This window comes from Amblyomma maculatum, chromosome 6 (assembly GCF_055883805.1).
Source record: "Amblyomma maculatum isolate TAMU_Amacu chromosome 6, ASM5588380v1, whole genome shotgun sequence".
Classification (NCBI taxonomy): Eukaryota; Metazoa; Arthropoda; class Arachnida; order Ixodida; family Ixodidae; genus Amblyomma; species Amblyomma maculatum.
In genome coordinates, this window is record NC_139349.1 from 14599854 (window position 1) to 14613351 (window position 13498).

At 43.1% G+C, this 13498-nt stretch overlaps 1 protein-coding gene across 8 annotated transcripts in view; it reads left to right on the forward strand.

Moving 5' to 3' along the window:
• Nucleotides 1-13498, forward strand: part of bru3 (CUGBP Elav-like family member bruno 3) — a 609833-nt gene that overhangs the window by 582032 nt on the left and 14303 nt on the right. For all 8 annotated transcript variants that reach the window (XM_084606110.1, XM_084606111.1, XM_084606109.1 and 5 more), the window contains 2 exons: nucleotides 1819-1962; nucleotides 6148-6320. In XM_084606110.1, the coding sequence (XP_084462236.1) occupies nucleotides 1819-1962; nucleotides 6148-6275 (272 nt within the window). In that variant the 3' untranslated portion in view covers nucleotides 6276-6320. The remainder of the gene's footprint in view (nucleotides 1-1818; nucleotides 1963-6147; nucleotides 6321-13498) is intronic.

The following is a 13498-nucleotide window of genomic DNA, read 5'->3' on the forward strand; positions in this document are numbered from 1 at the left end:
AATTACGGAATACATCAGTTCGACATCGCGTTACAAGAACTTTCAGCTTATGGTCGCGGCGTTCAGAGATAAAATGTGGAGGTAGAATGTACAAGCTCTTGTTTATTCCCGTAAGATCAGAGTATATTTGGTAAAAAAGTTCTAATTTTGCGGTTAGTCTCCGGTGAGCCAATGTTTTCCATCTAAGGTTTTCTTTAATTAATGTGATGCTACTACAGAAGTTATAGTTGCCGGAAACAAACCTGGCAGCGCGGCTTTGGATGCGTTCAAGTTTTTCCACAAGGTAAGAGCTTTGAGGGTCCCATGCCGCACAAGCATACTCGAGTATAGGACGGACGTTAGTTACGTATAGCTGTTCTTTTACTTTTGTGGGGGCTTTATAAAAATTTCGTCTAATGAGATTTAGCGTTCTAGATGACTTTAAGGTTAAATATTCTATGTGTCGGTTCCATGTCAAATTTTCTGAAAAATAGACCCCTAGATACTTGTAATGTTGGACCTTTTCAAGTGGTAGCCCGTCCAAATTATAGACTGATCTCACGGGAAGACGTTTACGGGAAAATGACACATACTGGCATTTAGCAGTGTTCAAAGACATGCCCCATTTAGTGCACCAACGATGAATTTTGTTCAGATCACTCTGTATACTACTTACATCAAGATCATTTCGTATATAACACATACCTGATAAACTGGCTTCTCTCCAGCTCTGCATTCAGGAATTGAGTGTATTACAGTGATGCGCACCGCACGTATATGGGAAAAAGTGGCTCTATAGGTGAACGTCATGTAAGCCGCTGTTCAAACTGACTCGGCTAAATTTGCCTTGGCATAGCACCATGCAATTGGGTCTAGAGTTCCTTCCTCTATGTTGAACAATGAACAATGGAATTTTTAAGCCAACTGAGAAAAATAAATGCACACTCTATGTCACATCAAATTTGTGGCTTGCATATAATAAAAGGCTGTCTGTGTTAGTGCACCCCAGTCAAAAGACACAACAGATGAATTTCTTTGTTTTTTAGTGGTTGTTTTTTGAGTAGTTTTTTTCTTATTTTATTTGTGACTGAATTTTGTTAATGCCAAAATTTTTTCCTTGTAAACAGAATTGTGTTGTCCTTCTCTTGCAATGAAAGCTCCAAAATGCACTGTGACAAAATGCAAGCACTACAGAAAAACATTACAAAGCTCTACAGAAATGTGTGGTTATAACAAAATCAAAAACGTATTTAGCAAACCACTTGAGGAAAAAATGTCAGTTAATACTTAAGTCAAGCACATCGCCTTTTAATTCTATGGGTTTTTATAATTATTGGTTTAAGTTAAGTTTTGGGAGAAGGGAAGGCGCAGTATATGTCTAACGTTTTGGTGGACACCTACACATAGATAGGTTAAGGTCACTTGGACTCAGCTAGGCAAAATCCGAAGTCGCACTCCAGGTAGTAGAGCTTACGCTTTTTTCAGGGAAACCACATCCACGAATTTCAGGGAAACCACAAATTTTTCAGGGAATTTTTTTTCAGAGAAACCACATCCAGTAGACTCCTGTCTATCACTGTGAAATTAATGTTCCAGTCGCCAACAAAAAAAAGAAAGGAGCAGTAGCTTTCCATTCAGCCTGCCTGATGTGCTGAAGGTGAAACTTCTTGGTAGGCTGCCTTCATGTCTGGGGAAGTAATACGGCAGTTTACAATTCTATCATGCTGTGCAGCTTAGCTGGTTGGGGCCAAGGTCCACAAATTAGCAGCTATTCTCTGTAAGCAGCACTGCCTGGAACTACAAGTTGATGTACGGTGTGCTCTTTTTCCTCCTACATAGGTCCCGAAGGCTGCAACTTGTTCATATACCACCTTCCCCAGGAATTTGGAGACGCCGAGTTGATGCAAATGTTCATGCCTTTCGGCAATGTGATCAGCGCCAAAGTCTTCATTGATCGTGCCACGAACCAGAGCAAGTGCTTTGGTAAGATCACTCAAGATCTCATGCAACCCCCCCCCCCCCCCCTCCTTCCCCCAATCAGCAACATTGCTATGCAGCTGTTCAATGCAAGAGATGTTTAGGCTGTCCTGTTGCATTTCCTTGATTTTTGGAGGCCACTCATTCGTGTCATCATGCGCATGGTGTTTAAGCCAAGAGTTTGCGCAGTCACTGTGCAGTGTGCGTAGCTGTTCCCGTCTAAGTTGAAATCCACATGCTAGCTCTATGCTGCAGATCAGTACAGAAGGAGGGTTCCGTTCATATTGTCTAACTAGTTATGCAGCACACAAGCAGGACGCCAACAGCCACCACGACCAATGAAAGCATAGCAGAAGGTATTTTGTTCAGTGCATCGATAAATGAGAAATTAATAGTATAGTTATTTATAGAGTATAGTCATTTCTGGCTGAAAAGTGTTCATGAAAAGCAGAAGAAAAAACACTTGTTACCTATGGAATCCGAACCCATGACCCCCGTATGCTGCGTATACGGTGTTCTCTACCAACAGAGCCATGTCTATGTCTATGCAATCTCTAACTTACTCCAACTCATTTACATTGAGTGTAACCTGACCTTCAAAGTGCTTCCCAACACCAACCTTATTCATAGCCCTCATAACTGCAAGTGTCACATGGGACATGACCAAATGATGAAGGCGTCAGCTGTACAAAAACCCTCCTATGCTTCCTGTGGTGGGAAAACTTACAAAACGGGCCACCATTAAATGGACAGTAGAGCGGGAATGTCAAACAGAGTATTCCTCAGCTAAGGCTGTCTTTTTTTCTGAGCAGGAAGGTCATCGCATTCTGAGAGAATCGCAAATGAATTTTCTGACACCTCTCTACATTTGTATCACCAGAATAATACAGTGCAGTCCACTTATAACGATATTGAGAGAACCAGAAAATCCAATTGTTATAACAATTATCGTTATATCTGGACCACCGAAAAAAAAAAAAGAAAAACAAAAAAAAAATGCACATACACATATTTTCCCTTGCATGTAGGCTTGCCTACCTACCAGCAATGAGTAGATCGGGTTGAACAGCACTAATTATTGTAAAAATCACTAAGCACTTTATTACAGGATACATCAATACTTAAAAAAGTCAGAAATTCGCGCTCGCTTGAGCAGCTGAAGCTTGACAATCGCTGTGAGCATCACTTCCAGTAGTGCATTCACTGGTGGCAGTCCTTCTTGCGTGCACGAAACCGATTAGCGACTGGATGAACTGCAGGCACGACATCCCCAGCCTTGATGTTCGTTAAAATCATAGAGTATGAATGTCCATATTTTTTCATGAGGCTTTCAACCTTGAAACCTGCCAGATATCCTGATGAATCTGCTGTTTCCATCTCGAGAGCTATCACGCCGTCTATGTGGTCGACGCCATCTTCCAGGGATGATATAATGATGATGATACGGCTGCATCCTTTGCGCATCAACAGGCAGCGATAATGATAATGCTCATTTCTGAACCGCACGTAATGCCATTCGCGGATTTCTCCATGACAGTCCGTTTTCACCACATATGTTGGGTTTTTACATCATTCTCTTCTTAGTATTTTATTCTTTATTAAACATTCAGACAAATTTTTGTGGTAAACATCTACCAGGCGGCGATAAAGCTATCGTTGTATCCAATGTTCCAAGAAATATCGTGAAATAAAAGAAAGTTGTGAGAAAAATGCCAGCCTGTGGGCTTCCTTTCATTTGCATCAGCCTGCACCTCACTTCTTTGCGAGCAATGTGCAATAAATGTTTGACAAATTCCGAACCTTTGAGCTGCATCATGTACTTGAGTGCTTGTTATGGTGCCCTTGTCCGTTTTTTTGTGGATGGGAAGTTCATCTGCCATTTGCGGAAGTAAAATGGGAAATCGCCGCTGATTACACTGCATCTTGTTTTTATGGCTTGATCCATTGTATGAAGCAGCTGAGGCATCGCATGCTTGAACTTCATCCAAGGCCACCAATCAGTTCAGCCAGGAAAGGTAGTTGGGAGAACGGAAGCGGGTACAGCAGTGAGAGGAGGAGGGATGTAGAGGAAGAAAATGGGATGTGCTATTACGTCCATGAAATTATAGAGAAGAAGAAAAATGAAAGATGCAAAAATGAAAACAGGCGCATAGGCTTTCTTTCTTATCGCACCTACCCTTGACCATATTAGCTGAAATGATTATATCGATGACAGGAGTGCCGCCAGATATTTGTTTCTCCTGCACTCGCTATCTCATTCAAAGCTTTGCGTCAGCTCTCCATCACCTAGTAAAAGGCTTCATGTTAGAAGCAAAATTGTTTTGAAAGAGGAATCTCAGCCGAGATTACTTCTGCCAGCAAGAAAATAGCAAACCGAAAACCAGCCCGCATGGATAGGGCTGCAGTGGAATGAAGTGATGCGGAAAATGCTCTTTCATGCTCACGAGGCTCGATATCAGTAGATAAACAGCACTCGTGTTGAGCTTGTCCCCTCGGCAGTGACAGTTACCTTGACGGCATTGCACAAAGGGGAAACTTTCAGCTTTCGGAACTGCCACCTCGGACGATGATCGTGCAAGGAGGATCACACTAGAAGGAGAGATTATATGGTTCGTCAGCACAAAAATGTCGCCCAGTTGTGGTTCACACTGATCATTTAACTAGGTCATTGCTTAGGTTAGTCATTTCTTAGTTCGTATTTTCACTTCTTTTCCATACCGATGTGGGCCGAATTATGGATTTATTGATAACTTTATTCCACCAGGTAGGGAGGCCCCCTACTCCCCATTCCAGTCACGCAGGACAGTGGGACGGGGGCCAGGACCTCCACGATCAGAAGCAGGCAAAGGCATCTCGACTCTTTTCAGCTTTTTCTGCCAGGTGGATGGCGGGACTCAAGTGCGTGGCGTCAAAATGATGTCAGGGAGACGTCAGCACGTGATGAAACATGGAATCAGCCAATGATCAGCAGGGTGTTGCCCCGGGGCATTTATTTTGATGGCAAGAGGTTATTTGCATACCAAGAAGCCATTTACCTTTTTTTTATACATGTATGCAGTAAATGAAATAACTGAAGTTTTATTTTTTTCAAGAAAGCACATTTTCATGTTTAACACTATCAAATAAAACAAGTAGCAGCTGCAGATGGCTATTGAACGGTCTCTTGGTTAACTTCTGCCACTTGAGGGTGTACTGGTAGAGGTAAACGAACCATAAAAATGGCAGTTGTCAGTAAAACAGCAGATTCCATGGCAACTGAGGCTACTGTAGCACGGCTAGCTCCTGCTTTTACGCATCTGAAATCAAGGTAACATGTGGTGGTCCCGAACGTGCGGATAAATCTGATTAAAGCCCGTGTAATCATTCTGTTTCTTTTTCTTTAGGAAATATATGACCAATGAAGCATGGTTTATCAACGTTACATAACATAGTATTCCAATTTAATGCCCCTTTAAGCTATTGAGCAGACTCTAATAAATGAAGGGTATGAAGGGTAGGGAAATAACAAACTCATTATGTTGAACACATGGAGGAAGCCAATAGTCACGGAAACCAAGAAAAGCATCGAAGGTCATTTCTTAATTTGTGGTGATAAATATTGGGAAATATACGGTGTAATAATTTTACGGTTTAAAAGTTAGTGATAGGCAGCAGAGGGCTCTTCAGCACTAGGAGTTTTGCAGCGAGAGCTGACGAGGTCAAATTCCCTGGCAGTGCAGCATATTCGTCGTCATAGCACCGACATTCATCAGGAAAAGGTGAGAAGGGGAGACAGGTGTGAAGGGAAATGCTCTCTGGCCGGGATACTCATGCGATTAGTGATGTCATAAGAAGACAACCATCCACCCACTTCCTTCATTGCACCTGTCACGTTAGATGGCTGCCTCATGTAGACGGCCAGCAGCTGCATGCGATGACTGAAACACGTGAAATTGTGACCATACGTCAAGCACACTTATCCTACACCTGTGTACCTCACCCCTCAGCCCGCATTCCTACTTTACACCACTACAAGAATGAATAAATAGTCGGAGTGACATCAGCATCTTAGTACCCTGCTGTCACTGATGCTTTTATTGTGGCAAGGTTGAACGTCTATTAGATTTTGCTTTCTTTTGAAGTGTTTTAATATTTCATTGTTGCTTGTGTCGTGACGCATTCTTATGGTGTGGTGGCCCCCTGTCTGTGCAGGCTTCGTCAGCTTCGACAACCCAGCAAGTGCGCAGGCTGCCATACAGGCGATGAATGGCTTCCAGATTGGCATGAAGCGGCTCAAAGTGCAACTTAAGCGTCCCAAGGACGCTAACAGGCCCTACTGAGCGCTGCCGCGCGCTGCCCTTGACCTCCCAAAGATGCCCGGAGGGGTAAGGGCCTATTATTTGGATTTTGAACTATATGGGCGTTCAGGTGTGCCAAGAACTCATTAACTCAATTTATTATGACAGTGCCGTTGATAGGCATACATTGCTATGCACATCATATGCTCATCATACCGAGTGTTTTACCAAGGACCGTCAGCAACCTTTAAGACAGACTTTGTGAGTTAAAAAAGTGTTTTTTTCAACATAGCACCATCAGTGGTGTAGAGCATGAAGAAACCACGATTCTCGCCGCTGCTGCAGTTTGAGGAGTTTTAGGGCTTTACTTGAGGGAAAGCGAAACTAAATGGTAAAAGACAGCTCTAGCCATGCCTGCGCAGTGACTCCACATGGTTGGCGTCAAGGGGAGCAGGTGTAACACCGCCCATGAACGCACTTGCACTGAGCGCTGCCACGCACCGAGCGTCTCACGCATCAGCCAGTAAAGGTCTGCGCATTTGCGTAGCGCCAGACGCATGCAGCGCAAGTTCTGACACTACGATCTGTCAATGCCAGTTATTTGGCATGCGTGTGCAACATGCGCTGTATGCGTAAGGAGACAGCAACCGGCTTACACCGATAGGAGAAGATCACATGGTTTTCTGTGAAGGCTGAAGCCATGAAGCTTGAAGTTCATTGAGCTCCCTTTGCCTGTCTTTCTTCACAGCTTGGATGTCAATCCTCTCCACTCTCCCATGCTCTTATTTTCATGGTCTGAAATTTTCACTCAGCGCAACATGCTGAACGAGCCAGTACCAGTATCATTATACTGGCTCGCTCCTCTCCGACGCCTGGTGCAGAATGGCGTATAAGAAGGCTCTTTGAAGTCAGGGCATTCATGTGCTCGCATCCACTTGCTGCTCTCACCCGGGCGTCGTGAGTAGCATCTATGGAGAGATGTGCTCATAGACGTGGCTAGCGTTGTCTCCCGTTGCTCAGTTTCACTTTTGGCAGAGCGAACCCCAAAAATTTCTCACTCTTCAGTGGCGACGAGAATGGCACTTTTGAAAATCTAAGACTTGATCGGATATTATTTACAATGTGCTAACAACTTCTAAGTAAGTGAAGAGCCTCACAGCAATAAGTAAATATTTAGTTATACGTACCAGTTAACCAAACCGCTAGTTATCGCATTTTATCAGTATTTTGTTGCACACCTCTATGACAACACTGTTGTGAATAAGTTCAGTTCAGGCGTTCAGTCGTGTCCGACTCTTCGTGACCCTATGGACCATGTCACGCCACGCTTTCCGGTCTCTCACTATATTCTTAACATCACATAGCTTCATCTGCAATGCCTCGAGAATGCCATCTAACCATCGCGTTCGCTGCCTACCCCTTCTCCGGCGACCCTCAACCTTTCCCAACATCAAATCTTTCTCCAGTGACTCCTCTCTTCTCATCAGATGACCAAAGTAGCTGAGCTTTAACTTTAGAATTTGACCCTCCAATGAGCAGTCAGGGTTTATGGTCGACAATATCGACTGATTTGAATAAAGCAGTCTTCAAAATCTTTAAATTTAAATTTATTTCGAAAGTCTTTTGAAATTGCAGATAGACTTAAATAAAACACCCTGTTCGCTCTGAATGACATTTCTGAGCTAAGAATTGTTCCCAGTCATAGTTCACCTGAAGCATTGTGGTTCGCCAGGTTTATAGATTTAATCGAACAGCACTTTTTATATCTTTATTACATTTATAAAAGCCATACTTGCCACAGCACGTGAGTGGCTATGACTGTCAGCCGTTGAGTTCATTGTATTGAATCACACTTGTGTACGGCAGCTGCATTTTGATGGAACAAAATGCAAAAATGCCCTTGTACTCTGCAATGCCAGTGCACGTTTAGCAGCTCCCGGTGGTGAAATGCAATTTGGAGCCCTTCGCTATGGTGTCTCTTTTAGCCCATGTGGAACTGCCAGTCGCTGAACTCCACTGTCTGCATGCCTTGTCATTCTTCCCACTTCTCTGGAATGTTTTTGAGGCATGTTACAATGTTACAAATGTATTATTATATAAAAGAAGGCTATGATTGCAATCTGGCAATGTACATATGTGCCAGGGCCATCCCATCTCCTTACAGAGGCTTATATTACACGTGTGGGCGGGAAATGCAAGTGCCTTTTTTTGGCAGCATTGCCGCCCTCTCATACTATGATGCTTGCCACTGTTCCTTTTTCTCTCTTGCCAGCTAAGGAAAGGGAGAGCAGTCACTTCATGACTTCATGAATCTATCAGCAGGGTAAACCTGCTGCTACAAAAATGTGCACTCTGGAAGTAAATGGAGACCAGCGTTCTTAGATACAGTTGAAAAAACTGCGCGGTGCGAAGTGGGCCAAAATGATCGCCGGTCCGGTGTGAGTTGATCGTAAAGCAACCGCAGCACCCCTCTCGCCTGCTGCGGTAGATGGGTGAGGCCATTGAGCTAATAATCAGGTGAAAATTTTAAAATACTACTAACTCTCTTCTTTCAGCAATACAGCAGAAAATAAAATTGTGTTTGCGTTTTTTAAACACATCTTTCTATTCGTGAAACGCCACCGCGTTTGCAGGCATATCTCAAGCAGGCAGGTAGCAGACGACATGCTTGAGCCGCATCTGCAACCTCCTTGCTTCAGACTCATCAGTAGACGTGGTGGCTTTCATATGCATACAAAAGTGTGTTATTTTTTGTTGGATGGCTGAAAGAAGAGGTTTAGTAGTATTTTAAAATTTCCGCCTGTGTTTTAGCTTAATGGCCTCACCCATCTACCATAGCGGGGGAGAGGGGCACTGCGGTCACTTTGCGATCAACTCCCGTCAGACCGGCGATTGTTTGGGCCCACTACTCAGCACGGTGCACCAGCACAGTTTTCCAACTGTCTATATCTGGTAATGTCGATGGAGACAGACATAGTGCCCAGTGTGTGCAGTCTGCCTTTTTGTCTTTGTGCGTTTTGCAGGGTTGCCTTCTTGGTTAAAGTTGCACTGAGGACTTGAAGTTGGCCTACATTGAAGAATTGTCTTTATTTTTTTTTCTCAGTGGTAGAGTTTCCCTTTTTCGTCATAGTATAGGAGAGCTCTGTGTGGGCTGGCAGCGAGAATGAAAATGAAATTGTAAAATATGAATTTGTAGAAAAGGAAAGGTGCAGTGTCTGACATGGTTGAAGCGGTTATGAAATCCTCTTTTTCCCACAAGAGTGCTGTGATGACATACAGTTAATTTTGTTTTTTAACAAAACAGTAAAATCATGATCAAATATGCTTGATTATTGGGGCAAATTTTACAATGCTACAGTTAGTGCCTTTTTACCACGAAGAGGAAAACTAAAGACGAATGTGAACCTACGTCACTCACCGTAATTACCAGCATATTGGATACTGAATTCTCAGAAAAAATATTTTCATTTGAACTCCTAAGTCACCTTAGTGATTATCAATTAGTGATTGGGCTACTAATTCCAAGATCACAGGAATCCTGATCATATCAGCCGCATTTCAGTGGAAGTGAATTCCAATAATCTTTGTGTGCTAATTAATCTGTAGCCATCCACTATCACACCCCTCGTGGCCCATTGCTGTCTTTCATTGTTAAACTCGCATAGCATATTGAACTCAGAAATTTCTTTGCAACGAAATCATCTTGTACAGACGTACAAGGGTCTATGGAGCCAAAAAATGTCTAGCTATCTTGCCAAGCTCAAATACATGACACAATCGTCGTCAGTGTCCATTTAATGCAGATAGTCCACATTGTAGAACATGTTCGAATCATGTCCACAAACCTGACTACGTGCCATCCCCGACCCAGGGCTGCTGACCACTCAGCCCTTCTTCTCTACTCAGTGCCTCTCTTCGGTTAACACACGGCCCTATCCCCACCAGTAAGTGGGTGTGTTGTGCTTTGTGTTGGTGGCGTGTGCAGAAATCGTACATATTACCCAACTGTATATAGCTCGTACGTGCCCTTTGTTTCCTTTGTACGCACGGCGCTTCCTTGGTTCTTCTGTCCTCACGCTCTCTCGCCTTTGCTGTCGTCTTGCTGATGGCATCATCCGCTGCGGGTGACCGCATAGTGCTACCCATGCTTTCTGACTGTGCGGCAGATGGCATTGTGTCCTCTCCCACCAGTAAAAGTCGCACAGTCAAAGCTCAGGTAGTGTCATCTGTGTTTAGGCGTCTGTCATAGAACTGATCCATGGGGAGTAGAAATAGGGCTGGGATAGGGGATGGGGGGAAGAGGTCATTGCCTTAGCTGTGGTGAGCACGTTGTCAGCAAAGCACCTGCTCTACTGACAAGATGCAGATGCCCTAAGGAACCGAAACTTGGAGCGTGCATACAAGAGCATTTAAACAATGGCTGCTATATGCGTCTCCACTGCTGCTGCTTTCATGTGCTACTCCAGCTGCCTCGCTTGGTGTTTTCTCTGTGCCAATGCACACCGTGTCAGGTCTGATTGGTGCCGTGCAGTTTTGCATAGCTATAGAATGAACTAACTTCTCCTTCTTTGAGCTGCAAAGGACAGGAGCATTCATCTGGTAATACACCTTTTTTGTGCAGTAGGAAAGTCGATACTTCTTTCTGTATCATATTCTGCATTTCTTGACAAAAAGTTTTGACTCCGAGACTTGGCAAGAGCGTAGCCTTTGTCCTCATCAGGTGCAAATACTAGCGCTTCCATATTTGGTGTTTAAACTCTTCCTTTATCTTTTTGCTAAAAGTGGGTCTTCGTCTATCAGGTTCATATCTTTATGCGCTGTCAACCGTGAGCTGGCAGTGAGCACTAAGTTTCCTCAGTAAGGCATATTTAAGTTGGAACGGTTAATGGTTAACTTGTCTCATTCATCTGGATGAGCCTCATTAATACTTATTCAGTGCAGCATACACACTCAAGAACAAATAGCCAGTAATTGTGATCAAAGAGTCTGGTCTACGGTATGACTTACCTAGCTGTAACGATAACGGTAGAGTTTACACTACTCACAAAAAGCGCCAGCTTTGATTTTGACATTTTGGCACAGAATGTGAGCAGAGCTGTAATTCACATCGTTTTTGCTATATGCTTGCGTTATTCTTTGTTTTTGGGCAATATTTTATTTACAGTGTGTAAAACCCAACCAGCATCAATAAGTAAGAAGCACAGTTTAACTTTTCGAGCCGCAGTCTCCTCTTTATGTGTCCTCTGTTCTCTTTGATATAAGACCATGATGACTTTATTTTAAGCAGCAAGCCTTCCACTTGAAAGCCACAGGGCCTCTTTTGCTTTAAAGTGAATCCTGACCACAATGAGGTCCCATGCCAATCATCTTTCTGTATTATAATCATAACATTTTTTTTTTTACGACCTCAAAAGAATGTTCGTGTTTTTTTCATGAATAAGTGTGCTAACTGCCCTGTTAATGTGCATTGCTTTTCTTGGCTTACTCTTTTTCACAAATTCATTCTTAGAAATGTTGAAGAACGCAAGCGCAAGCAGTTCTGAAGGGATATTAGGGTCTAACAAATTATTTAAAGTTTTATTAGTAGTATACGACCCCCCGCCCTTTGCTCTATGATTGCATATACATCACTGATAGTCGTCACAACTGATCATCAGATCTAAGCAAACGAAGAAAGTTTCCAACTCACTGATATGTTATGTGCTGACAGGATGAAATCCATTCCCGATGAATAGTACTTATATTTTACTTTCGTTGACCTCTTCAATTTGAGAAAGCATACTCAATATCCAAGTGTGGCAGGCAGGCAGACAGACAGCAGTCATCCCAAAAGGAAAGCATGAAGCTATTATGACGTTGTATGGCGCTGTATGCGTATATTGATGGGCTGCGATCATCGTGGTGTTGCTTGATATCGTTGTGTGGAGTAGAACCATGCTTAAATGGCAAGCAGGCTTGAAAGCTGCTTGAGATAGCACTGTGTGGGCGCTCTCTTATGACCGCCGTTGTGTGTACATTTAAATTGTCGCACTAATGCCTGCTTGCATTTTTGCATGTGCTCACAGGCTGCCGGTTCGTATCACTAAGTGGCCTCTTGTTAAGCAGTCTCATTTGCTGCTACGGAAACTCTTAACAGCTGCAAGTCACACTCTACATAGAAGATGCTGTCTTGGCTCGGTTCTGGCAGCACACTGCGAGGACAGGGCATATAATTGGAAGCACACTTGCATAAAGGTCATATTGGTCACTAAGCTAAGTTTTCTGTCTTCTGGGACTTCGCTAGGTATTATTACCGATTTACCACTGTAGAGCGTTCTCACATTAGTCTTACTGTGACATAAAAATCAAGAATGCGAGCAACATTTCGAGTGTGATGGACTGTTAATGCACAGACACGGTGTCTAAAAAACTGCACCACAGCATGCTTTGCTTCAGAACCTAGTCGTTTGCTCAGAAAGGCTCTGAGAAGGTATCTGTGGGCTGTCAAAAATGACATGTGTCAGTCCTGAATACACTAAAACTATGCCTCTTGTAAGCCTGAATTTTCTCTTGTGCTTCACTCTCACCTGGTGTCACAGATTAGTGGCTTTATTTCTGTGCTGTATCACACATTCCTATCATTAAGAACCAGTTCTAAAGTACTAATGACTTTGTCTTGCAGCAACTTTTCTGTTTGTTTTCGTTTCCCCAATAGGGCAAGCATATTTTTTAGCCAGTATAACCATGCTGTTATGTTCTTTGAACAGAAATGTCAGTGAAGCTGAGTTGCCTGCCAGTAATCATGCCATCCATTGAATCGTGAGACTGACACAGAGAGGATTACTGTTTTTTATACCTGGGCAAGAAAGTTTCAGGGTTATTTGGTAGACTTACTTGCTTGCATCTGGTTTAAATTCACATTTTTACACAGCATTTTGGCTTCAAGAAGTATGTTTCTGCCTGAGAAAGTGGAAGTAAGCTATGGATACTTTTTGTTATCTCCTTGATCATATAACTACTCTCAGGTGGAAACATTACTCCAAGAGTGTTCTTTCAACATTGGCCACTCATTAGCTGGCTTCCGCTTTATTGACCTCCATCTCATTTCACTTAAAATTCTAGAATTCGGCTCTTTTACTGACTGGAAGCAGTCTTTCATACGGAATGAAGGCTAACCTGATACACTACACTAGATGGCTCAGCATTTGAAATAACCATGCCTTGTTTTTCTCTCTGCCAGAAAAACAGCAAGGTGCCCTGTATTTTAGCTGAGATGTTCAGATACA